Source organism: Marmota flaviventris, chromosome 11 (assembly GCF_047511675.1).
Source record: "Marmota flaviventris isolate mMarFla1 chromosome 11, mMarFla1.hap1, whole genome shotgun sequence".
Classification (NCBI taxonomy): domain Eukaryota; kingdom Metazoa; phylum Chordata; class Mammalia; order Rodentia; family Sciuridae; genus Marmota; species Marmota flaviventris.
In genome coordinates, this window is record NC_092508.1 from 4,347,741 (window position 1) to 4,373,295 (window position 25,555).

At 53.0% G+C, this 25,555-nt stretch overlaps 1 protein-coding gene across 7 annotated transcripts in view; it reads right to left on the reverse strand.

Annotated features, from left to right (window-relative positions):
* Agap1 (ArfGAP with GTPase domain, ankyrin repeat and PH domain 1) overlaps positions 1–25,555 on the reverse strand; it is a 483,685-nt gene that overhangs the window by 105,178 nt on the left and 352,952 nt on the right. For all 7 annotated transcript variants that reach the window (XM_027956197.2, XM_027956196.2, XM_027956198.2 and 4 more), the window contains one exon: positions 13,086–13,247. In XM_027956197.2, the coding sequence (XP_027811998.1) occupies positions 13,086–13,247 (162 nt within the window). The remainder of the gene's footprint in view (positions 1–13,085; positions 13,248–25,555) is intronic.

Sequence of the window (25,555 nt, forward strand, 5' to 3'; positions counted from 1 at the left end):
CATCAGAGGAAGCATCACGCATCAGAGGGGGGTTTCAGCAGAGCACAGGGCAGAGGGACAGCAGAAAGGCCCTCGGTGTGCCCTGCCTCTGGGCCTCGGAGAGCAGGGAGGCAGCAACCACCTAGCCCAGCCCCCGCCCTCCTCTGAGCAGAGGACAGCTCAGGCGCATTCATGGCTTAAGAGTGGTTCAGGAGAACTGTCCTGTAGCAGCACACGGCAGCAGGGTCCTCAGGACCCACCACACCTGCCTCCTCCCACGTCCTCGCTGAATCTCCCCACGGATGTTCCCAAGGGTGGGGAGCAAAGCAAGGCCTGGGGACGGGGCGTGGGTTCCAAGGAAACAGAGATCTCAACTGTTTGATGAACTGGCCGGTACAGGGTAATTCTCTGGGTTCACTGAAACCACGCCTTCTAGTTTGCTAGAAGAATCCACCTGTCGGGTAAAACTGCCAGGTCGTAAACAGATCATCGTGATACACGCCGATTCTCTAAGATGACGATCTTTAAAACTTTGACCATTTGTTAATTATGGACTTGGTACTTTCCAAGTTTATGAAAATTCACTTTGTCTATCTGTTGACACATAGATATGGGCAAAATGACAAAAGTGCATACAGACTGAATGTTAACTTATTAAAATTAATTAAGAAGCATCCACTGGATAAAGTATTATAAAGTCCTTTCTATTTATGTGAACCTAATTGACAGGAAAAGTCCCAGATAAGGCAAGTGCAAAAATAAATCCAACCTTCCACAGGGAGGGATGGTCACTGCGGAGACACAGCAAGAGGTGGCAGCGGAACGTCCATGCATCCTGCTTGGACAGGGCTGATCTGCAGCTTCTACGCTGTGGCCTCAAGTAAGTGAGTTAAACTTTACGACCCTCGGTTTCCTCTGTTATAAAAACTGGGATTACTGCACCTACCCCCAGGCTCCCAGGAGGGTCACGAGAGGATGCATACATGTTTAGCCACAGGGCTGGCCGCACGGCAGAGGGTCAGCTGGGGGCTCCAAGATTACTGCTAGTAGATGGGTAAGTCGGATTTTCTCTTTGGGGACTGATTTTCTCTTCTTGGCATCATCACATCTAAATTTTGAAGTAACTGTGTGTGTGTGTGTGTGTGTGTGTGTGTGTGAGAGAGAGAGAGAGAGAGAGAGAGAGAGAGAGAGAGAGAGAGAGAGACCGACCTTGAGTCAGCGCTGCTGTGAGTTCTTGCAGGGCTGTTCTGGTGCTAGACCTACAGGGCCTCACGGCTTCCGCAGGGAGCCGACCAAAGGGGAAAATTATTCCCACCTGCAGAAAGCACCAAAGACGCAAACAAAAATCAAGTAAAAGAACAAAGCTGCCTACTTATTTCATTAGAAAGAGTCAAATCGAGTTACTGAAACATTCACTGGAGAAATGCTGGGGGCCACAGCCTGGGCGTCAGCTCAGGGTCAGGGCCCCAGGCCACCTCGCTCCGGTGGATTTCAAGATGTTTTCTGGAACATCTTACACTGATCACTTACTCTGGGCTTCCCTTCTGTAATCTGGCACAAAATATGTTAAAAGTAACTTTGACATTTTCCTGCCTAGTGATTCCAGAACAATCCATGAGCCAAGAATCAGAATTCAGTCTGCGACATGAGAAGCAAAACTCTGGTGCACACAAGTCTCCTCTGATACAATCATGTGCCAACTGTGTGACCTTCGCAGCAGGCGGCATTGTGCACCGTTCTGGTGGGAAAAGAGCCCATCCTCTCAAATAACCCTGGGCTCGGAGACCACACAACAGGCTGAGCTATGAGGTAAGACCCTTTTGGGCGTTGGTCACTGAAGACGAGCAGATCAACTGTGGAAGAATGCGTTCCTGACCTTCTTGCAGATGAAAATATCTTTAGGTAATTAAAGCTTTCTTGCTAAGATGGAAACTCACCCACAGTTCTCCTCAAAGCTGGGAGCATCCCCGGGATTAATCTGGGAGCCTGAATGCAGTGGCCGTGTGATTGAACCTGTCCTCCATGCTCAACGTGCATGCGCAGCAGCCAGTGCAGTGAGATATCTTAAGTATTATCAAACATTATGTCATTAAATAGAAATTAGATGGAAACAAGGGAAGCCTAAAAATTGACTAGGAGTCCGGATGCTCTAAATCCTAATACGTCCATTTCTCACCTGAAGCCCTCTCCAAATGCAGTTTTGCTATTAAGCAAAACCCAAAGAAAGGTAATCAATCCCAACTAAAAAGCACTTACCCCAGTGACGGTGTGCAAGCCACTTCAAACCCCTGGCTGCCTGCCAAAGCCCAGACAACAGCCGTCAATGCTCTGACTATCCGAGGAGCACAGGGGCCATGCATAATTGACTAGAAGATGGGCCAAAACTGTGCCCAATCAGTGTGTGATCAAAAACGCGTGGAATATTCAGCACCACTTGATTACACGGAGGTTCGTCCTTTCCCTCTCCTCACGAAATCTCTTCAAGGTCCACAGTACTGTAATAAGATCATTACTGTCAAGCGGTACGAATCGCAGGCAATGAGTCTTGGGATGGGGAGTCATACTTCACAAGCTCCCCTGGTTTCTCTCTCTCTCTCTCTTTTTTTTTTTTTTGTATTTTACTGCATGCAGAGGCAGCAGGGCGACGAGGTGGCAGATAATGATCACATCACTGTGTGGCAACTAGAAAGGCACTTTTAAGAAAAAGCAGAGAGAAATCAGCTTAAGAGAAACTAAAACATTTTTCGTTTGCAGTTTTTCCCCCTTAAAAAAATTAAATAGAATTAAACTGTGTGCAGTAGGCGCTTTTCATGAACTCTGATAGAATGTCATTGAATCCAACCGTTTGATAGATTTTCATATCGCAGCAAAGCCCATTACCCCACAGACAAATGGCCAATTTTCTCCATGTCCCGCATACAGAAGAAGCCCTAGTGAAGTTGTGTGTGTACGTGGCAATGCCTGGTCAAGTTTCCGCCAAGCCCACTTCTTTCATTGGTGATGCACCCAGGCCTTGGTACCTGGTGCCACTTCTTCATCTGATGGAAAAGGGGTGGAGCTTGAAGCTGGGAGGGCATCAGAAAAGATCCGTAAATAAACAAGCTGGCCTCAAGCCGCACCTTCTCCCCAGCATTCACAACACATCTCAGTAAGACCAGAGGGAGCAGCAACCAGGAAGGGACCTGGAGCCAGGGGCGGCAGGCGTTCTTCAGTGAGTCCTTGAGCGCACCATGGGGGGCTTAGCCCATCACTCTCCTCCCTCCAACTCAGACTGCCCTGAAAACGCCCACTCTCCTCATCCAAAAAAGAGAAAAGGAAAGGTGCATCTCCTCGGCAGGAACACAGAAACTGGATCATGCATCCAAGTTAAAGCTTCAAGAGGCATGTGCCCTGTCACGAAGTCCATCATCCTATCCTGAGTGTCAGAAGCCGTGGCCTCGTCTTCTGTTTGAATGTATCTGAGAGCGCATGCACATGGGAGAAAAAGAAAGCTGTTTGCAAAGAAGCGATAGCCCAACAGCACACCAGGAGTCCCGGGGAAGAGGCCCGGCAAGATCAGATCCAGCAGAGGGGGAACTGCTTAGCTCTCAAGGGCCAGGGTGGGGAGCAGAGGGTGGGTGTGTGAGCCACCGGAGAACCGCAGGTCTCAGAGAGGGGACAGCTTCGGGGCTGTAGGACCGAGAGCCACAGGCCTACACAGGCTCCTCACGCACTCAGGAGGAAGGTGCAGGTGTGTACAGAACGTTCAGCTACGAGTCCCGAGGCCCGAGGGAGGCCTGGTACCCACCTCTCACCTGCTGGTCTTGGGCTCACCTTCACCTTCATTCAACCTTTCCCTCATTTGTGAAGAGACCCCCCCCACACACTATAGGGGTGTCTGAGCTGTGCAGTGAGACCACGCATATTCAAGGGCAGGCGTGGCTCAGTCATTTTGTACTTGATGGCCTATCCTAACAGGTCCCAGACCTGGAAGGAGGAGAGGGTTTGGGGCAGTCGTGAACTGTGGCAGGTTCCAACCCAAGAGACTGAGTCCACCAGGCAGCCCCCTTAACGGCAAGGTGGGCACAGGAATGCCAACTCCCCCATGCAGGAACAGGGAGCTGCCTGGTTTCATTGACCCTCTCTCCCAAAATCCCTGTGTCAAAGCTCCAACCTCAACCAGATGGTGACTGGAGACTGGGTCTGTGGGAGGTGATGTCGGCTGATTAGATGGGGTCCCCACTAGGGAACTGGTGGCCGTATGCAAAAAGGCAGAGCCTGCCCCCCTCCCACAATGTGCACACTCCATGGAAGGCCACGTGAGGACACACGGAGGAGGTGGCTGTCTGCAGGCCAGGAAGTTGGGCAGAGGCCACAAGTGAGAGGAACGAGCCCGCTGCCTAAGCCACCCTGCTGTTTCGATGTGGCATCTGTGCCAAGACAAAAGGTGCCGCATTTTTACTCAGTCCCTCCCATCTGCCAAGCTGCTCTTAACTGACGAGGTCAACATCTCCTTCTGTTCTCCATCTCTAGAGGAGGGAGGCAGCCTCTGCTGTGTGTGAGGTGGAGCACCGTTGAGTTCCATCATTGCCAAGGCTGGAGGAAAGAGAGCTCATCCCACTAGAACAGCTGAGAATGACTTCCAGGGGCCTGGCCGCACGGGTCTAGCACAGAGCCTGGCACAGCTGGGTGAGGCTGAGATGAACCCCCTCCCAGATCCAGACCAGCCTTGCCACCTACGTTCTGAACTCTGTGCTTCAGCCTGAACCCTGCGCCTCCGTGATAAGACACCCAGGGCAGGTCAAGTGTGGAGAGCAGAGAAGGGGTCTGATGGCATGGAAGATCTGAGGGGAGTGTGCTGCAGCCAGAACCGGCTCTGCCTCTTCTGCCCCAGGACTTGGTCCAGGGGTCGCAGCTTCGTTGCTGAGTTAAGTGGCTGAGTTATGACCCAGGAAGTGGGAACATTCTGAGAGCATAAAGAGAAGGACTTCAAGGTGGAACCTGACTCTCCTAGCAGCCAGTCTACCCAGGGACTGCTGAGCTGTGCCGAGTTCCAACTTCTGGGCGCTGGGAGGAACTGCTGTCACGAGCTCTGTGGGAAGACACCGGAGCTGGCCGAGCCCAGAGGCGGAAGGGCCTCCCTGAGTCTAGGTGAAACACATCCCATCCTGCATGTGAGAGAGGGGCCTTGCCAGCCACCTGCACGTGGCAAGAGTGAGTATATGTCCTGTAGAGCAGGGGACGGGGCTTGAACACTGGTCCTGTGGCACTGGAGGACTCTGGGACACCACTGGGGATCCTAAGATTGATCTCATATTCATTTTTCAGATTGCCACCCTTGGGAAAGCAGAGATTTCACTCTCTACAGAATGGGATGCAAATATCCTGGCCCTCTGTGAGTCTTCCTGAGGATCTCCCAGGCAACACAGATGCTTGGGTGCAGCGCCCCCCACCCCAGCCTGCTGCAGGTCTGCTCTGCCCACTGCCATGTGACTGCCAAGGGCAGGGACATCTCAGCCACTTCACATGCCAAGTCAGGCACACTGGCATGCAGTAGGTGCTCAATGTGCTTTCACGGCCCTGAAGCTAACCTGTTTAGTTTGTGCGGACTTAAAAAAAAAAAAAAGTACCCAAACTCCTCTTGTCTGTTAGCTCATCGTGATGGGGATCCTCTGTTCTGGCCCCCCCCGCTGTGACCGACTCATCTTTGTTTATTTCCGACCCGCGGACTTCCACAAAGCATCTGAGAGCGCTATGGCTTGTGTGTGTTTGTGGCGGCCAGACTGTACCCGGCAGGACGGCTTTTGAGTCAACTGTGCCCAATCCACAATGTCAACGTCTAGAGTAAACCCAGGTCCACTCGGTTTCAGCAAGTCCACTCTCTGGGCAGCTCGAGTTTCAACCTGAGAAGTCTCTTTGGGAAACTGACCTGGTTTGCGGGGAGAGGGCAAGGCCATCAGCACACACCTGTCCTCCATAACCCACGGCACCAGGGCAGCAAGGCCGGCCGGCCTCCTATGCTCTTCAGCCTGTCTCTGGGGAGCGTCTCTGATTCTGGGCTTTTCACATGCACCAGAATTAACTGCTCAACCCAACTATTCAGATGCACTAACAACTGTTCAATAATAGGGGAGTTTCAATAGGAAGACCTCATAATGTGAAAAATCACGGCAGATCATGGAGTTTTTAAGAAGTTGATACAGAGACTTCTCATTCCTCTTGCTTTCCAGGTAGCCGCCCAAATTAAAACCAGGAATAGACATGCAGTGCTGGATGAGAAGAAGAAATCCAAGAGTGACAAATGGCAGTAAGACTCGTGCAGCCAGCTCCTATAAATCCCCCCATCCTTCTAGCCACTTCTAAAGAACACAGAATTAAATGAGAAAGCCCATGTACACGGGGGGAAACCCACCAACAGCATGTTGACTAGGACCTGCCAATCATGTGTACAGCGTCACAGGCATGGTGACCGTATCCCAAAAGCGAGGAAGAGAACATCATGGTAATGAAACACTTAGGAGCTTGTTACATTCTAAATAATAAGAAAATGCCCTTCCCTGTCATGATATGCAAAATCCCCAAATCATCCAACGATGGCTTCAAGCACACAGCAGGTGACATGGCTCAGTGGTTCGGGGAGGACCAAGCCCCGTGGGCTGGAGGTGAGTGTGCAGGGAAACACCCACAACCCCACACGGCACATGCTGAGTTCTATGCTTTCCTCCGAAGTGCCTTTCAAAACACTGACAGGTTAATTTAAAAATTCCCTAAGGTAAAAGGTAAGTGACCAAGAAGAGCAACACCTATTAATTAGGATCTGAGTAAAAATATCACTCCATCCCCTGACTGATCCCAGGCCACCACCGCTGGTGTCCAGCTCACAGGTATCGGCACTCAGTGAAGAGGTGATGCCCCTGCGGAGTTCATCAGATCAGAGACCCGACACGCACCAAACCCACAGAATAAGGAGTTGATTCTGCGATGGGTGAGCCGTCCCTAACTCTTGTCCTTCTGAATACCCCACCCTTCCCCAGTGTTCTGCTGTACCTCCACATGGTGGCTCTGTGTTCCCTGGGGAGAGAGGAACTGAGGTTTATTTCTCAGTGTCTCCCACGGAGCCTTAGGTGTGATGGTTTCCCTGTGGTGATTGCTTAATATTTGATGAAAGAACAAAATGACCCGTGATTTCAGGGTCTCCTGTTTAAAAATGAAACGAAACTAAGTCCAAGTTGATGCAATTTGTCAATTTCTCGGGGCACCCCCTCGACTGTTCAGGAATTCAGCTGCGGTGAGGAATTTACTTCCGACCATGCAGGGAGCCTGCTTGTGGCTTACCCTGACCAGGATGATCTTTCACTATCCGTCCGGGATCAACCACTGAATGGTTCAGCAAAGACCAGAACGGACGACCAAAGGAACGGGATGAGAAGGATGAAATAAATTCCCTTCTGAGACCTTTAGCACAAGGCACCGGGTGACCCCAAGCGTGGGGGAACAGGATTTCTGCATAACCCTCTTGTCTGTAAGATTGGGTAAATCAGATGGGCCCTGCATTTAAAAAGAAAGATTTTTCTGCTATACAACTTCTAGATGTTAGGATCCATATAAAAGCCAGTGTCTTTACATGGAATCGGAGAAATATCAAGGAAACCATTCAGTCTGCTCCACTCCTAGATTCAAAAGCCGCTCCACACACCTCAAAGACTTGCTTTTTGCCTGGCAGAAAGAGTTTGAGGCAGAGAATCAAGAGACAGTTCTGTCACCTACCAGCAACCTGACCCTGGACAAGAAAGCCACTTAACCTCTCGCTACTTCAGCCTTTTCACTGGGGAAACAGGGAAATTAGCACTTGATGCAAACTTGCATGAATGTTACCAAACTAACAGAACCACGAGATCTGGGGCCACGGAAGGCGACTGCAGAGACCGTGGCTTCATCTCAGCAATGACAGGCTCACCCCGGACCCTGGATAAGAAGACGCCCAGGAAGTGCAGTGTCTGGTGACAACAAGCCCCTAAAGACCTGGAAAATCCCCACACCCAAGGGCCTTCCCCAGCACCCACACTTCAGCCCAGTGCCAGCCAGGGCCCAGAACCACGGCACAAGCACCCTGTGTCACCTGTTCCTGCAGGGTGAGCAGACAGTGCTGCGTCTGCTGCAGGGCCGGGGTCTCAGCACAGCTGGGCTCTTAGTTTTCTTTTATTATGGAAAGCAAATCCATCTCCATGAAGCTTCTGCCCATGGGTCCCACTGAAGCCAGCTGGGCCACCCAGGACAAGCCAAGGCTGGACCTCACACGCTTGGTGGGACTTCTGTCTTCTGCACACTTGGCAGGCCCCATGCCCTTAGTCCCCCGTTGCTCTCTTCTCCCACTCAGGGTCTCTCGGGACCAGCCTTGGTCCCCATCGCTGCCCTCCCCAGGATCATCTGAACCCACCTTCTCTGGCCCACGATCACTGGATCTGAATGACCCACATTTTCTTTACTGTACTCAATAATCCCCCCCACCTCTGATCCAACTCAAAGTCAAGGATCTGCCTGGCATTCATGCCAGTGTTCTCGGTGGTCTTCGAGATGGGCAAACGAAGGGCACAAGCAGAAGCTGTGTGGGGACATCACTCTTCCCCTCAGGGTTTTGTGGTGAGGCTACGGACGCTGCTTCCAAAAGGGCTGTCCCACTTTGCCATCAGTGGGAAAGGGCCCTGTCCCTGATGCTCTCAATAAACACAATTTTAAAATTCTCCATGTTTGAAAAGGAAAACAGTGAAAAATTAATTGAAAGTGAGACCACCAAACCCTATGTCTTGCTCAGATTTTGGCAGCCGAACTACTGACAGAACGTTAACCTCTGGTCGAGTTTTCCTGAATAAAAACATCACAGAATTGCCCAACATTATGATAGAGCAAAGTGTCTGTGAAACTCTCATAGGCTTACAGAGAACGGAAGAAGAGATCCGAACTTGGGGAGGCTCCTGGCAGGTGGGCGGGGGGGCGCGTGCCTCATGGAGAACTGTACAGTGGTCCCTATGTGCCTGCACCCCTTACCGCCCAGGCCAGCAGCCTCTGGACTTGGGTGGGGGGCACTGAGCATGCCCCCCACAGTTCTGAGGCCTGTGGTAGTAAAGGGCACAGGGTGTCCCAGTCAGGAAGTAGCTTTGTCCTCACCCCCAGAGCCTTCCCCGCAGGCCAGGTCACCTCCACACCATAGGACTCCTTACACCATCGTGGTTACCCAGGAGCCCAGGGAAGGGGGCTCATCCACGCACCCTCTGCTCACGGTCAGCTGTGAATTGGTCAGGGTGGCAGCCGAGTACTTACAAAGATGAGGAGTCCTTCAGCCATTGCCTCTGCTCGCGGAGTTTTCTAGACTCACCCAATTCCCTTAACATTGTAGACAGAAGAAACGGCTGTTTACGTGGAGCACAGTAGGCCTCTGGGGCCACGTGGTGCGGAATTCAATTCCTAGCCTTCAGTAGAGACGAGCCACACTAGGGGACTACGTGAGAGCCAGTGCCATGAGCCCCTCGCTGGAAGGAACCCCAGTTCCCACCTGCCATGCGCACCCTGGTGGACGGGATCTCTGGGGTGGACGCGGCACAAGGGGGGACGATGCTCAGCCTTCGCTTTCTGAGTGGGCACACAGAAGGTAAGAGACAGCGGCTGTACCTCCTCCAGGAGCCAGGATGCCTGTGCAGAGGCTCCTTACCTCGTGTAGTTGGGGACGGCACTGAGGTCCACGTGGGAAGCCACAATGGCACCAGGAGCCCCAGTGGACCGCACACCCCTTCCCTGGACAGACTTCCAGACCTTCTCTGGAGACACTAAAAGGGGCTGGGGATGTGGCTCCATGGTAGAGCGCTTGCCTCGCATGCTCAAGGCCCCAACTTTGAGCCCCAGCACCCCCACAAACACAAAATAAATAGAAATGGTGTACATCACTGAATCGGAAGCACCCCTTCCCTGAGAATCCTCCAGTCTCCGGTGCTTGTGACAGCTGAGCAGCAGTCACTGGCCTGATTTCCTCAGGGATGTGCAAAAGGCCTCCCGGGGTAGACCCATGTGGCCAGCATCTGCGGCTCTCATGGCTTGGCTTCTGGTTGGATTTGGTGAGGAGGGGACTGAGTAGACAGAGGTCAGGAGGAGCTAGGGTGCTGCCCTGTTCACCTGCAGGACCGTGTCCCTCTGCTGAAGGCCACAGCTCCCTGCTGGAGACACGTCCCTCCTTGCCCAGCTCCCCCACACCTCTGCAGACAGTTCCCAGGGTAACTCCGCAGTGACCAGCGGGGGGCCTTGTATCTGCCCCCAGGATCCTGACTGACTCGGCTGTCTATGAGGTTTTGTTTTTGACACTCTCAGGGGATCTGAATGTCGTCATCTGTCCCAGCAGGTGGGTCAGAACCATAAACTCAATGGCTTCCCAGGCACCTTCGTAGGGCTGTCTGGCTCTCCAATCATGATGCTCCAGCCCCAGGCTGGGCCTGTGCAGCGGTGGTAACCGACCTGCGTTCTGTGGGAGCCACCAACAGGTATTCTTACAGCTCTGGTAGAATATGCACAGCTGGCTTTAATTTCGAGAACACAATGCTTCATTTGGATGGTTCACACAATGTGCTTAAGGAATTACTAGTTATGAAGACCATTAAAAGGGGCTGGGGATGTGGCTCACGCTAAGAAGCTTGCCTAGCATGCTCAAGGCCCCAACTTTGAGCCCCAGCACCCGCACTAACACAAAATAAACAAATAAATAGAAACAGTGTACATCACTGAATCTAAAATGACTTCAATGGCAGGACACAATCTGACTCATAAATGCTAAAATATGGAGAGAAATTGTGCCTTAGAAATAAGAGAATAATCTCAGTAGCTCAGGAGGCTGAGGCAGGAGGATAGTGAGTTCAAAGCCAGTCTCAGAAAAATCGAGGCCCTAAGCAACTCGTGAGACCCTGTCTTTACATAAAATACAAAATTGGGCTGGGGGTGTGGCTCAGTGGTTGAGTATCCCTAAGTTCAATCCCCAGTACCACCTGCTTCCCCAAAAACGAAATAACAGAATTCAAACTGGATCACAAAAGCAACTCAGTCTCACAGACTGACTTTTCCCAGGGAAAAGGATACTTACTCTTTTTACAAACAACTTACTGCTTATTTTCTATTGGAAAGATGTCACTAGAAAGTGAGGGGCAGTTCCCCTGGGCCCTGTGCTTCTGCATGCGTGTCACCCATTCACTGGCCCCTGCAGGAGCCCTGCTAAGATTTCCAGGGTGGGTCTTTCCGTGGCAGCTGTCTTTCTGTTTTCACCACCCCCTCTGCAACAAGACCTTCAAAGACAGCGGCCTGCAGCTGGCCAGGACAGGTCCTCTCTGTCCCCGCCTGGAGAAATACTGTGGCTTGGTGCATACCAAAAACCCCGGGGACTCAGCAGGTGGACTTGGAATGCACCAGGGGCCCAACAAGCTCAGGTCACTTATCAGCCTTCCTTCAAACTTACCGCTGGCCAAACGCACCTTCCCAACTGCTGCCAGGCCCTACCTCACAGCAGTCGCCACATCCTTGGGACAATTAAAATGTACCACCTGAGTAGTTACAGGCTGACCTGGTAATCCGTTTCTACCACGTTGTGCTCTGTCAACAAACCACAGGCCAGCTGGAAATACCACATGTCCCATCACACACTTATCTGTGGAGAGGGTCGGGGCTCCTCTCCCCTGACTCACGTCCCCTCACGGGGAGCCTGGAGGTGGGGGCACAGCTACTGTCCCAAGGCTGCATCAGGGTGGGCTGTGGCCATGGCTTTTGGCTGACCGGTTGCTGGAAGGAGACTTGGGAGTGTGAAGGAGACTCACCAACCTCAGGCATTTGTACCAGATTCTTTCCAGTGGGCAGGCAGCAGCACTAGGTGGGTGCTTTGATCCATTATTATTTTCAACATTGCTATTTTGACAGAATCACCCTTGTTTATCGCAACATGAGAAAACTGGGTTTTATTGTCTACCCTTATTAGCAGAATGCTTATGGGAGGCGAACCAGGAAGAAGTGTGGTGGGAAGGGCTGTCGGACCTTGTGAGCATCCCTGAGCTCTCTGGCTCTCAATCATCTGTCCACTCACAACTGAAGGGGGCGCTATGCATGCCACCAGAACACCTGCTCGTCCCTGCTACTAGGTGCTGTGGGCTCACGCTAATCCACAGGCACAGGAGGGACAGGCGGTCTTCTCTAGCAGGGCCAGCATCTATTGACCTGTGGTTCTGGACACAGACCAGTGGAGCACGCAGGAACAGCATGGCAGACACGCAGAAAGGAAAAGGACCTAAGTAATGAAGAGTGTTCCGGAGTGGGGACCCTTGCTGAAGACAGACTTGCAACTGCCGTTCTCACAAAAGCCATTTGTGTCATGAGAACCGTGCTTGGGAATTTTAACTTTCCTCTGAAGTATTTCTGTAACTTGTCTATTAGATTGGACTAGTTCTGCCCCTCATGACGCGGGGCATGTGCACGTGTGCTCAGGCACACACATGCACCCATCTCCACTTGTGTCTGTGGAATAAAAAAACGTAAACTTATTGGAAGGAGCCACATCAGAAAGATCACCCCTGCCATCATGGAGACGATGGGGGACTCAGCAAGTCAAAGGAGAATCAAGGCAAACCACAGCACCTGGACCACTAAGGGAACCCGCAAAGCAAAGGAGTCAGTGTGCCTGACAGAAGAGGAAGAGGGGGCTGTAGGACAGGCCGCTGAGCACCAGGTGAGCCGCCATCTAGGACAACCGAGACCAGCCAGGATCAGAGGTGACGCCTGACTGAGGTGGTGAGACCCACCCACCTGGAGTGGCTGTTGTGCCCGGGTTGCCCAGGTGGGGACAGGGTACAGAACTCGACCAGGCCTGTGATGGAGACAGTGCTGCCGTCTACCGGCAACTGCAGGAAGGCCCCAGGGTTGAGCCAGACAATCAGACAGTGAGAAGGTGCCAGGGCCCTGTTGTGCCACCTTGAAAACAGAAAGCACACACAGGAGCCTGCGTGACTGGGCACTGGTGTTCTAAGGGGATCTCATTTCACAACCTGGAAAACCACAAGTGAATTTTCAGAAATGCAGACAGTCACTCTGGGGGTCCCGGATCACCTTACCTTCAGCAGTGCCAGAGAGCCCATCGGCTTTGAAGTTGCTGGTACTTTTCTTCCTTCGGTGCTTCTTTCTGTTGGCGTGGGGGGAGGGGGGCGGGTCGAGCTTGGGGCTGGTGGAGCTGGAGATACTGGGGCTGGAGCACACGGAGTCACCCAGTCCTGTGTCTGCCACCGGACCGGAAAAGGCAAAAAAATGCAAAGGTAAGCACAGAGAAAGGAGACTTGGGGAAAACACTCAAGCAATGCTCCTCCAGCACCACACAGGGGCCTGCACATGGTGCCCAGTCATGAGGTTGCAGATCAGAGGCCCAGAGCCTCCGCAGGAGAAGATCATGGTCCCCTGGCCACCTGCAGGCACCGATTTCTGCATCACCTTCATGCTGGGAGAATTTAAAATTTTCCACTTTGCGTGATGGGAGTCTTGAAAACTCATTTGCAGAATATATGATCTCTGCCAAAGGGAAGCAGTGAGCTTGTGGTTTTCAGTCGATTCTCTTTTCCCATAATTACCTTGACACGCCAGAAAGAAATGAAGACAGCCAGGAAAGCACGAGAGTGCACCTTTAAGGGACTGACTGTGTGCATGCAGGATGAGGGACCTGATTCCTTCTTCTCCTCAACACTACATATGAAGGTAGCTCCAACTGCAACTGGTGAAAATCGGTGTGCCCTTTCTCCCACCAGTGTCCTGCGATGGCACTTGAAAGCCCATTAGGTAGACCCCTCTGTTTTTAATGCACTGGAGCAACTTTTAAAGGTTTGAAAGCCAGTGTGCACATATGATCACTCACTGCCAGCAAAACTCTTAATTTATTACCTATCTTTATCTTTACCAAAGAGAAGGTCAAAAGTGATGCTAAGTGACCAGGAAAGAGCATAGAATTGTACAGAAGTTGGAGGAGGTGATAGGACACCTTCCCCCCAGAGTCGTGAGAATTCTCCATTCATGATTCAGCAGGTTAACAACCTCAGGGACAGAAGGCTCTGCCCTACTTCAAGTACTCTCAGCCTCGACTCCGAGCACCAGCTGCTGGCCAGCCACTTTCTAGATGCATAGGACCCATCCCTGAGGACACCATATCAGGATCCCTGCCTGGAGGTCCTGGCACAGTAGCTGGGCACCCAGCATCCCCCAGTACTCCCTGCCCGAAGGCTGACACCCTCCACTCCGCCCGACACCTGGCCTCTCTCTCTGGGGGACTGCACCCAGGGGACAGCGGGCATCACGTCCCCTCTGGCTTGCTGTTGGACTACGATGGCCAGGTGTGGGGGAAGCGTGCAGCTTGATATCAGACATGGTTCGGCCCCTGCCTCAAGGAGGCCCAGACCCTGGCTCAGTCTTTTCCAAAGTCACCCCTCTCTGTGCATGGCCTCTCCGTGTGAGCCACCTGCTGTCTGATCCTTGGGCTCGAGGCCACCCCCAGGGGCCTCCTTCCCGCATTCTAGCTTAAAGCCGGCCAGGCTTTCCAACGTGGTGGCTCTCGCCTAAGTATTTAAATACTTGATTCCACTGAGTGTCAGGTGGAAGTGTAGACACTCCAGGGGGAAGAAAGAGCTGGATCGTGTCATTTCTGTGCCCGTTTCCAGTGTTCTGAAGCCACGGTGGCCCCTGGGGTACGCAGGCTCAGACCTCACTTCGTCCTGAGGCAGCCCTATGTGTTACTTGGTGCTCAAGCCTGGCTGAGTCGTACTGCACATTTTAAATCTCTTCTGCTCTCATGCTGCTCATGGATGCGGAGGAGCAGTACCAGGTCCTCCCTGGCGGCTGTGGGTGCCGATTTCATTAGTCCACCCTGTCCTCAGGTGCCCTCCATTCACCAGGCTGAGTGTGCTCCTGATACCTTCCTGCTGTTCTTCTGCCACCGAATATTGGCTCCCTCCCAAATCACCATGTCTCCTTTCTGAACTGTATGTAGAGCCCACATTTGGGACTATCTGCACTTGGCTGCCAGATGACCTGTTCCCCAGGCCACATCGGGGGCTGGCCTTCCCTGCAGGGTGGTGAAGAGCATCAGAACAGGCCCTCCTTCCACTGTCTGGAGGGTCCTGTCTTTGTTAGAGCGTATCAATATCCTTTCTAAGACACTAGAATGTGCACAGTAACTGGAGGGTCCACATGACAGATCTCCACCCGCGTGTGGAGTGTCATTCCTTGACTCGCTGTTCTACTCTGCAACTCCTCACTAGCTGTGTTCTACGTGAGCACCTGGTCTTCAGAGCTGCTGCCTTCCAAGCCTACACCTGGTTATTCTTCACAACTGTCTTACTGTTCTCGGCCGTTCTGAGCATTCACCTCCATATCCATCCAAGTTGATGAAAACAACAGAAAGGGTGGGGTGGAGATTCAGCCTGACTCCTTCAGATGCACCAATCAGTACGTGGAAGCTTCTCAGAATCATTGCTGAGCCAGGCAATGCACACTGACTCTGTGTCCAGCTCAGATGCCTTTGAATTTGTCCACAAAGAAACCAAGGGACAATCTTGACAAACCCTTTGCTGAAGGGCAGAGGGGTACCCTATTCATGTATTTTTGACAATTTAAAAACAATAAAGGGGCATCCATTAGGTATTTCTCCTCTTTGAGGAACTGTCCCTGTTCAGGGCAGTCACTGTTTCCTTCTCTATATGCACGCAAAGTGCTTCCTTCAGGATGCTCTGCGGGGACCTTAAAGTCACTAGCACGTCATGCTTAGAGTTCGCCTGGCTGGGAATCAAGATGAACGTGTCTTCCAGGCAGTACCCTCGGGCTGCAGAAAGCCTTTTCCAAGGCAACCGACAAGAACCTGGCCATCTCGTCTTCTGTCTTCTTGGGGTCTTGGAATACTCAGTTCAGGAAGGGACTCTGGCACACCAGGAGGGCGGCAGCAAGTGGCTTCCGGGAGAGAGACTGTATGGAGATGATGCCACCCCCTCACCAGGAGGCCACCAGGGCCAGCCCCATCAGCACTTCCTTTGTCTCCCTGTTTTTCCGGTGGACCTTTGATAGCTGAGATCTGTCCCCAGTGGCTCTGAATGCTCCAAAACCACTGGTGCTCAGCTAGGAATGCCCTCTCAGTTGGCAATGAATGAAAACACTCTGTCCCTCCCTCTTTCTGCAGTACTAGGATTGAACCCAGGAGTGCTCTACCTCTGAGCTGTACCCCCAAACCTTAAAAAAAATTTTTTTCAGACCAGGTTTTGCTAAGTTGTTGGGGTGGCCTCAAACTTGCCATTCTCCTGCCTCAGCCTTCATCGTAGCCAGGGTGACTGTATCACTGCACCTGGCAGCTGAAGATATTCTGGGTTATCAAACTGAGCAGAGTGGAGGTGCTACAGGTGCCAAGGGCTGATCCCTGAGATGAGGAAAATGCCCTATGGGCAGGAGGGACAGCCACCTACAAAGAACCACCCTGTCCAATGTCAGTAATGAGAATCCCCTGGGACGGTGACTCATCTTCCAGTCTCCACCCTCTCACACTCTGTCCTTGGGCTTATATTTGGTCAGTGCAAACCACCACCCATTGGTGGTCTCTTTTTGGAAGGCCCGCTCCACCTTGTGCCAACTAAAAGCCTGGCTCTCCCGGGGACGCGCCTCCCAGGTGATGGCACTGTGAATCCCACCCACGTACCAAAAAGCGAGCATCCTCCTTCCCCTCAACCCCGGGTCCCTCATGAGCGTCTGTCCCTCAGCCTGCTCTGCCAGTCGTCCCCACAGAGCCCAAGTCATGTCTTGGACCACTGCAGCAGCTTACCCTGTCCTCACCTGTGACAACAGCTCTGTCCTCCTAGGTGGCCTCTGTCCTCCTTAGTCAAGCTCTCTTCTCCCCAGACCTCAGCTGCCGTCACTTGTGGTCATCCCCCAGGGCTGCCCGCAGCAGGACACCCACCACACTAGCACCCAGGCTCATCTAAGGACCCCTGGGGTCTTCACAGCCTGACACCCCATCTCCCCACACCCAGAGGGGCCAGGGCCACACACGACTTGAAACCTGCCCTTCAAACTCAGCTCAGATTCCTTCTCCCTCCATCTTTCCTGACCAGGTCACCTGACTTTCCTTAGCCCTCAGAATCTGTACCTGCAACTGGGCCAGGGCCAGGGCCAGGGGAGCATGCTGACCCGCCTCCACTCTAGGGCCCTGGCCTGTCCACCAGTGTCACCACACCTCTGTAGGAAATCCCTCCCCTGCCTTCCCGTGGCCACGTCCTTGCTCCTCACACTCCCTCCTCCACAGTTGCCCCCAGCCTCACTTTTCACTACGAAGACAAAAGAAAAGCATCAACCAGAAGCAAGCGCCCTGCCATGCCAGCCCCAGTCCCCCATTCTGGACCTCCTAGGCCTGCGAGCTGCACCCGCCTGCTTGCTGACGCAGGGCCTCGGCTCCGGCATTTGTCCCCACGCAGGGCACCAGGTGGCTGGACTGTCTCCCTCCCTCCACCCCAGGCCCCGCCCACTTCTCTTAGATTCTGCTCCCTTTAGAGTAAAGTCCCAAGGCCTTTGCCTCTTCACTGCTGCCCACAGCTGTCCTTGCTCCAGCCACTGGCAGGTCCTTGCCGAGGCCACCAGTGCCCCGCCCTTGCTGGCTGGTAGACAATCCTTGATGGGCAGCACCTCGTCTCCACTCCGCCGGCACAGCCCTCCTTCCCTCCCAGCCCAGGGAATCACGGTGAGGCTCCAGGCCAGGCAGCTGGGAAGGGGCCACGAGGTTCTGAGCCCTGGAAGCCCAGGGGAGCCTTCTCTCCACCCAGCCTCGGCCGCTGCCTGCCCAGCCTGTCTCCCTGGCTTGGTGGCTCTATCCACAAGGTGACAACATAACACCTGTGCATCTATTTCCCTGTTGACTGGACACTGCTCTCCACCCCATGGATGCAGGGCCTTGTGTATCCCTTCTACCTGGGTGGGAAGGGGGCACACTCTGCATGGATGACGGGAGGGGTACTTGCTAAGCTGTTTGTAGAGCTGGCCTCTTCGCGGGAGGCCACGCAGGCGAGAAACTGCTTTTGGTGTGTAACAGAGAAGCATTTCAACTGTTTTTTTTTTAAATATTTTTTTTAGTTGTCAATGGATCTTTATTATTTAATCTGCTTGCTCTTGCAAGTGCTCTACCACTGAGCCACAACCCCAGCCTTCATTTCAAAACTAACTACAAGCATGCTTTAGTGTCAGACTGCTGTCCTGTGAGTTTCCAATCGTTTGGAAAGGAAGGACAGGAACAGAGACTGTGAGAAAGCATCTCCCTTATGCTCAGCCCTCACTCACTGAGCATGCTCTGTGAGCGGCAGCCAGGCAAAATCCTTGTCTGTAAAGAAGGCCTATCTAATTTCCTTCTTGATGCCTTCGATAAAAGTCTATCTTGGGTCGGGGGAGGGGACAGCAAGGGGCCATCTAAGGCAAACATGCCCCTTGCAGGGATGTACAGAGGAGGGAGAAGCAAGGTGAGGACCCTCTACTCACTCACAGACAAGGAGAAGGCCTCTGGGGCTGCCAGGGTCCCAGGAGCATGCAGGGCCCAGGAAATAAGAGCACCTGGGAACAGAGGTGTGATGGGGTAGGAGATGTCCAGGAGCAACCTGGGGACAGGCGAGCAGAGCCCCAGCTGCTCCTGACCACCGGAGGAGAGGTGGAAGCCTGCGCCCCGGTGTCATCAGGCTGTCAGGTAGTGGAAAACACAGCTCCATCTCACCAGGGGGCAAGATTGGCATTTGCATGCCCCCCCCCCATTCTCAGACAAGGAGGAGCAAGATCAGTCCCTGAGGCCTTGGAGTACGGCCCACCCATCCTCTGATCTGCTGCTCCCAGGACTGGTGTCCCCAAGGTGGGACTGTCCTATCCCAGTTCAGGGACAAGCCGAGGCCGGATGGGACTCCCCAGGTCAGGCTAAGGAGAGCTTAACCTGCTCCTGGATCAATGTCCCGACACTTGGCCCAGGCTCTGGAAATGTCCCAGTTGTCTTGCTGGAGGGTAAGAACCAGCATCCTGGCTGGGTCCTTGCTGGGTGCTGGGTGGGGCTCACAAGCACCTAAAGAACCAAACCCCCTGCTGGGGTTGGGGCATGCAGGCAGCAGGCATGGCTCAGAGGTGGGAAACTGGGCAGGACAGCCACGGTGGGGGAAGCACTTCTGAACAGGGTGTGGGACAGGGCCTGGCCGAGGCCCCAGGAGAGAGAGCCACACAGGAGGTACAGAGAAGGTGAGGGGCGGTGGTGATGGCGAGGCTGCCCGGGGGCTGGAGTGGGGTGCTGTGGCTGTGGGCTTCTGGTTTCACGGGCAGGACAGTTAACACCCTGGCTCCTGGGTCTAGATTCCCTGGGAGCTGCTTAACGGCCCCCTTGTCTAAAACAGGAGCCATTGCAGAATGTGCAGCCCGTGTGCCAAGCTCTCCATTTCCTGCAGCTGCTCCAGCCCCACAAGGTGTCCCTCAGCCCGCTGGAGACACTGTAAGTGAGCAACAGCCTATGGCCCACGGACAACCCCCACCCGCGCGCCCCCTGACTGCGTAGGAAGAATGCATTTCACTGTGTGTCGATTACTGGGCAGTGTTAGGTATGGGAGGGGGAAGCGGGGAGAAGCAGGGTGAGCCTTGTCCCTCCACAGCTAGACTGGCTTTGATGCAGGGACTCGGGGCTCTGAAAGTGGGGCCCTGGCCGGGCCATCCCATGCATTCAGCACTGGCCGTTAGTTCTTCCCAATCGGGCATCAATGTTCAATGCACACCCCCAAAAATATATAATATGAACAATAATGATCGCAATCTGCGGTCTCTCCGAGCTTCGGCACGTGAAGCATGAGTCAGAGCGGCGGCTTCACTTTTCACTCGGAGAGCTGACAAGCGTGACTAGAGGGAGAATAAAATAACATTCCGTGCGCATAAATATCAAGCGGCCTGCTTGAGACTGATGGGCCAGGGATGTATTCTCAGCTATCATTCCGGCAGACAGGCCCAAGGACACTCATAACTTATTTTACAATCATTTAGTTTCAGCTCAAGTGGAAAACGTGACAACTTACCTCTGCTGACAAGATGCCATATCGAACCTTACAATTAACTCCGCTCCGATTATCTGCCCAGCCGATCATTAGCTGGGCCGTTTCTGATGAACTGTTACAGGCAGCTCGCCTTGGTGAGACCATGGCCAGGTGTGCCGAGAGGTTTTTGATATCTGGTGTGATATTCACACACTGGGCTTGAGCTTGTGATTCCCAAGTCCCCGCTGCTCCCCGGGGACTCTGGATGTGTCCGCTGGGAGGCGCAGTGGAGGGGAGCCCCGCACTCTGTAGGGATCCCTGCGATGACCACTCCTGCCCCTACATCACCCTCCCAGTGAAGGCATCCCTGGCCCCACCTGGGTCACCGCCTCCTCCGGGTCTGGAGGTGCATTTCGGGGAGTGGTGGGCCCCGCAGGGGCACCTCCAGCCTGTCTTCTCGGGGGGTGTGGCCTGGAGAGGGGAACTGAGAACCTGCTCTCAGGAGCCACCACACTCTGGAGGAGCTGCCCATGGTTCCCCAAGGACTGGTGGCTGCCGATTCTATGTGTCCATTAAAGACACGAAATGCTTTCAATCAGGTGTTCCTGAGAGGCGCACGTCTACACGAAGAGGAAGGGGGAGAGAAGAAAAGAAAGACAAAGGAGAGGACAAGAAACGCCCGGCTCTCGCACGTCGCTGGTCTCCCTGGCTCCCACGTTCCTTCATGGACCTCTGTGGCGGTGTAGGCACAATGCATTACTAAAGTCTTTCTTTCTTTCTTTCTTTTTTTGATATTAAGAGAATTCTGAATTATCAAAGACAGAGCCATTTGTCAGTGCAGGGGGATGAGCTGAGGGGTAAGGCCCTCTGTAAACTCAAGAGGAAGTCATTGTGGAGACTAGTAAATTAAAGCACACTTGCTTTGATCCAAGGCCAACAATAGGCAGCTAATTTGGATCTTTAATAAGGGCTCTGCTCTCTCTGAAGCTCAGAGAGATGTGGAGGCGGGTAAATAAAGAACAAGCCACCTTTGCCATCCAAGGAAATCACAACATCCCGGGTCCCTGTTGAAAGGTGAGTGTGGAGTGAAGTTCAAACCCTGCCCCTTCTCATGGAGCTTCTGAGGGAGCTTCGGCAGGAGGAGGCCGACTTGATTCCCATCTCTGAAGATGTTTCAGAGACTGGCATTATTGTGAGCTTCCCTTTGCCGCTTGCACAGAGGTACACAATGTCAGAAGGGGCAGCGGGGACACGGCGGGGGGCCAAGGAAGATGACAGGTGTTGGGGGAAAGGAAAAGACAACAGAGTGTTGGACCGAGTTATAGAAACGGGGAGGAAAGGCGTACAACAGGAGGGGCCCCAACCGAGGGAAAGCAAGGAGAACAATTTCCTTCTTGGGCCATTTTCAAGCACACCAAGAGATCTCTACAGATTGAGCCAAACAAGTTGGAATGTAGGAAGTCTGATCTCCATTTAGATGAGACCTGGGGTACGCAAACATGCTTATCAAGTCTTGTTAAAAAGCACAGATTCTGGTCCCCAGCTAGGGTGCAGGGTTTCTTTTCTTTTTTTTTTTTGAGGTGAAAATGTGTCCTAAAATTGACTGTGGGGATGGCTGCGCAGATCCGAGCGAACACTAATGACTACTGAGGCGCACGTTTTAAATAGGCGAAGGGCACGCCGTGTGAATCCATCCAGTGCAGCTGCTCTTAAGAAAGGGAAGGTTATTGTGTTAAATGCTACACAGCTGCAAGATAAGGTAGGGAGAAAAGCCCCCTGGCAGCCTAGGGAGCTGGGGAAGGTTGGGAGCCGGCGTCAGGAGGGGGCCCGGAACTCAGAAACCGCAGCCAAAGGCCACCACGAGATTTGGGGCAGGGAGCTGGGGTGGGGGTAGGTGGACACCGAAGTAGCTGCCCGGCCCCAGCCCTGCTGGCATCTGGTCTACACACCAAGGAGGCTCATCCTGACCCTGGATCCTGCCCGCTCTGGCAGCAGGCACGGGGGACTCCCTGCCTCTTCCCATGGGACAAAGCCCGTGCCTGAGGGAGCAGCCCAGTCTCCCCTCGGGTCCAGCCTCCTAGTCACGCTCCTCTGGGATTCCACGGGTTCCTTCACACCACGTGGGTTTCTGGGCCTCTCCTCCCTCTGGTCCATGCCCCTAGGCTTTGCAGAGGCACCCCCAGTCCCCTTGGTGGAGACACCCCGAATGGCAGCCAGCACTGAACACCCCTCTGACTTTAGGGGGTGCTGGGAAGAACAGGGAGAGGCCCAGGGAGCCCGAGGAAGCTGGTGCTGGGCCTGTAGGGGGAATGCACTCGGGATGCCCGAGAGGCCTTGATACTTGAGGGTCAAAATCAAATGGTTCTCCAGTTGAGTTTTAGCAGAACGCAAGCTGCGTGAAGTTTAAATTTATCTGGTGCACTCTGAAAAATGTACGGGCAGGCTGTGTAGGACTGTTAGGGGGAATGAAATCAAGGCAAGAAATTCCCAATTCTCTCCAGCCTCACCTCGTTTTACATAACCAGCCACAGCCATTTATCAAGTTTGGTGCTTACAGCTGCTAAACGGCAAAGAGATTCTGCTTCTGAGGGCCGAGTGGGTTGGGGAGGGATGGGGCAAAACTAGTGCCCCATCTGACAACCCAATTGAGTCAAGAAATTAATTAGAGGTATGACCACTCGTGGATACCAGAAAGGTCCCATCTTAGGAAACTGGGCTGTTTCTGTGGAAAGACGCACGGAGTCAAATGACCAACGGCAGCATGAGCCGGTGTCCCAACCAGGGCAGTGAGGCTGGCCTTAGCCGGTCCATGGAAAGGCCGAGTCCAGGGTCTTGAAGACGTCTGGTCATCCACTCTGCACACAGCATGGAAATACACCAAGCTGGCTGCTGCTTGGGGGCCCCGGCTCTCAATCTGCTGATCACGGGAGCTCAGCTTTGCAGCCGGCGTGCCAAGGCGGGGCTCTGGCAGGTGATGTGATCCACTCCCCTCTTTCCTTCCTTCCTTTTTTTTTTCTTCGAAGTAGGAAGAGCAGAATGTGCCTTGGCTTGCTTCATCATTTCCCTACTGCTTATATAGATTTCAATTTTTTGACCAGGAATCAACATTTCTGCATATCTTCAACATTCAGGGCAGTACTTATGGGGCTCTGGGTTCCTGCCATGGAACTGCTTCTAGAAGTTCCACACTTCTCCTGCCCAGATGTGGAGACGTTCACACCACAGTTCCTCAGCTGCCAGCCATGAGGAGCATGGAATTGGAAGGCGGTTCAACGCCCAGCCTGGCCTCTGGCTATGTCCATCATCTATCTTAACCTCAGCTTCTTCACATGTTGATGAGGACACACAGCACCCTGAGCACCTGCTCTCTTCTCCTTGGCCAGCAGCAAAGGATACAGGGCCTCTTGGGCCCTCTGCCATGTGCTCGCTGTGCTGCCAGGTGGACAGCTGTCTGGCCAGCCAGAGGGACTCCCTCGCTTACCTGTCAGGCTGGAAAAGAGGCTGCAGATGAGCAGCAAGCAAAGCAATGCTCCTACCCCAGCGGCTGGAGGGGTGGGATCCGCATTCCCAGAGGGGGACGAGGGCACACATGGCTTGTGGTCCTTACAGTGCTGGGGGCTGGGGCTAGTCCCTCAGCTCTGCCAGACGTAGCACCCCTTTCCCAGCCTTTTGTGAGCTAATCTGGTTCTATGGATGTTCCCTACGTCCCTGGCCTGTTTAAACTTCTTTAGGTGAGCTCAGTGGACAGAATAGGCGCTCATTAAGAAGTCATCAAAAAAAGAAAATGTCAAGGAAGACCACTGCAGCACAAAGACTAAATCCCAGTCAAGTCTTTGAATGCAGGAGAAAAAAGAAGTCCAGTGCTCCTACCACCATACGTGTGCAACTTAAGGACTTCAAGTGTTACTGCACTACCCGCTGAAGAATTTGCCTATATTTCCTTACAGTCTGAGTACTTTGAAGAATGAATCATCAACATATTACGAGGATAAATCATACCTTCTTCTCCCTGGGGCATCATGTGCAACCTTTTGCTGTTTCAAGCCGACTGTAGAAAACACAGGGGTATTTTTTTTTTTTTTTTTTTTGGTGGGGGTTGGGGGATGAAATCATGCCAAATTTGCAAAGTCCATTCCCCCTTTTTTGCCTGTGCTTACCTCACAGAAATAATATTTATAAAAGTCTAAAACGGTATTTGGAAAACTTCTGTTCTATGTGAGTCCACACCCCTCTCCTAGACGGGGGTAGGAGGGTTGATCATGAAAAGGGACCTGTGGTTCCCAGCATTTTCTGAGGGTGGGACGCACGCAGCACAGGTGACCGCGATAGCATCGTGGTGTCGGTGCCACAAAGGGAAGGCCCAGGCACTTGAAAGACAGGCCCTGCGTCTTTCCCCCACACCTGGGCTCTGACAATGGCCCCAGTCAAAGGGCTGCAGGTTACAGAGCAGGTCACCCCTGCCTGTCAGGCTACTGGCTCAAGGGGACCCTTTGAGAGCTTGGGTTCCACTGGGAATTCCTCTATCGTGACCCTGATCACTGAGCCAGTGCAGCCAAGGGCAGGTGAAGAGGACCTCCCTCGCCCCCCGGAACCGCTGCAGAGCTGCAGGTATGAAAACCCGGACTTAGGATCCGACCACTCACTCCCTGGGCCACTCAGTGGGGCACCATTCTAGGCCTGGGGAAATAGTAGTGGAACAAACAATGGTGTGACAGGTTTCAAGAGCCAGAAAAAATCTTACAGTGTAAAAACCTTACCGACGAATCCAATCCCCACTCTTGATGCCGCAGAACGACGCAGACTCAGAGACACTCAGAATACGTCCACCTAAATGTGCACCAGGAGCTGCCTTGGGCACCTACCTGGTTTGTACATATATAACCTTTCAACAGTAAAAATATTTTTGTTAAAAATATATTTAACACTCCCACATTCAAATTTGAGGATTTGTTTAATGAAATTTTCTAAAAAAATCTGAATAACTTCTTTGAGAGCTCTCTAAAAGAGCATGACTGTTTCAGATTTTGTTGACCTGCTGCTAATGACTCATGATTGCTACATGTTTCACTCGATTCCAAGACGAGGCTGCCTCACACTTCCTACGTCCACCCCAGATGTTACTGACCCATCTAGGTCTGGCTCTGGCAGGTGATGGCTGCTGAGGCACCGTCACAGGAAAGGAGCAGCACCCTAGGAGTTGGGATCGCAACTCCAGGGTGCCGATGATAGGATGGGGCTGACACCTTTTCACTTCTGACTGCACCGTGGCTACACGACTATATTTGAAATAATTTACTGGGTCACGTATCTATAGCAGGTAGGATGACACAAGGTCCCCAAGCAAGACGGTGTTTAAGTAGATCAAAGTGGACTGCTTGTTCCACCAACCCTGTAGCTAAGACTTAGCCTCCTAAAGGTGGCTGATGGCTCCCCGGGCCTGTCAAGCTCTAAGACCTGCAGGTGGGACCAGGAGGCTGTGTGGAGGGACACCCTGAAGCCCAGATTCCCAGCAAGCAGGAGGTGAGAAACCG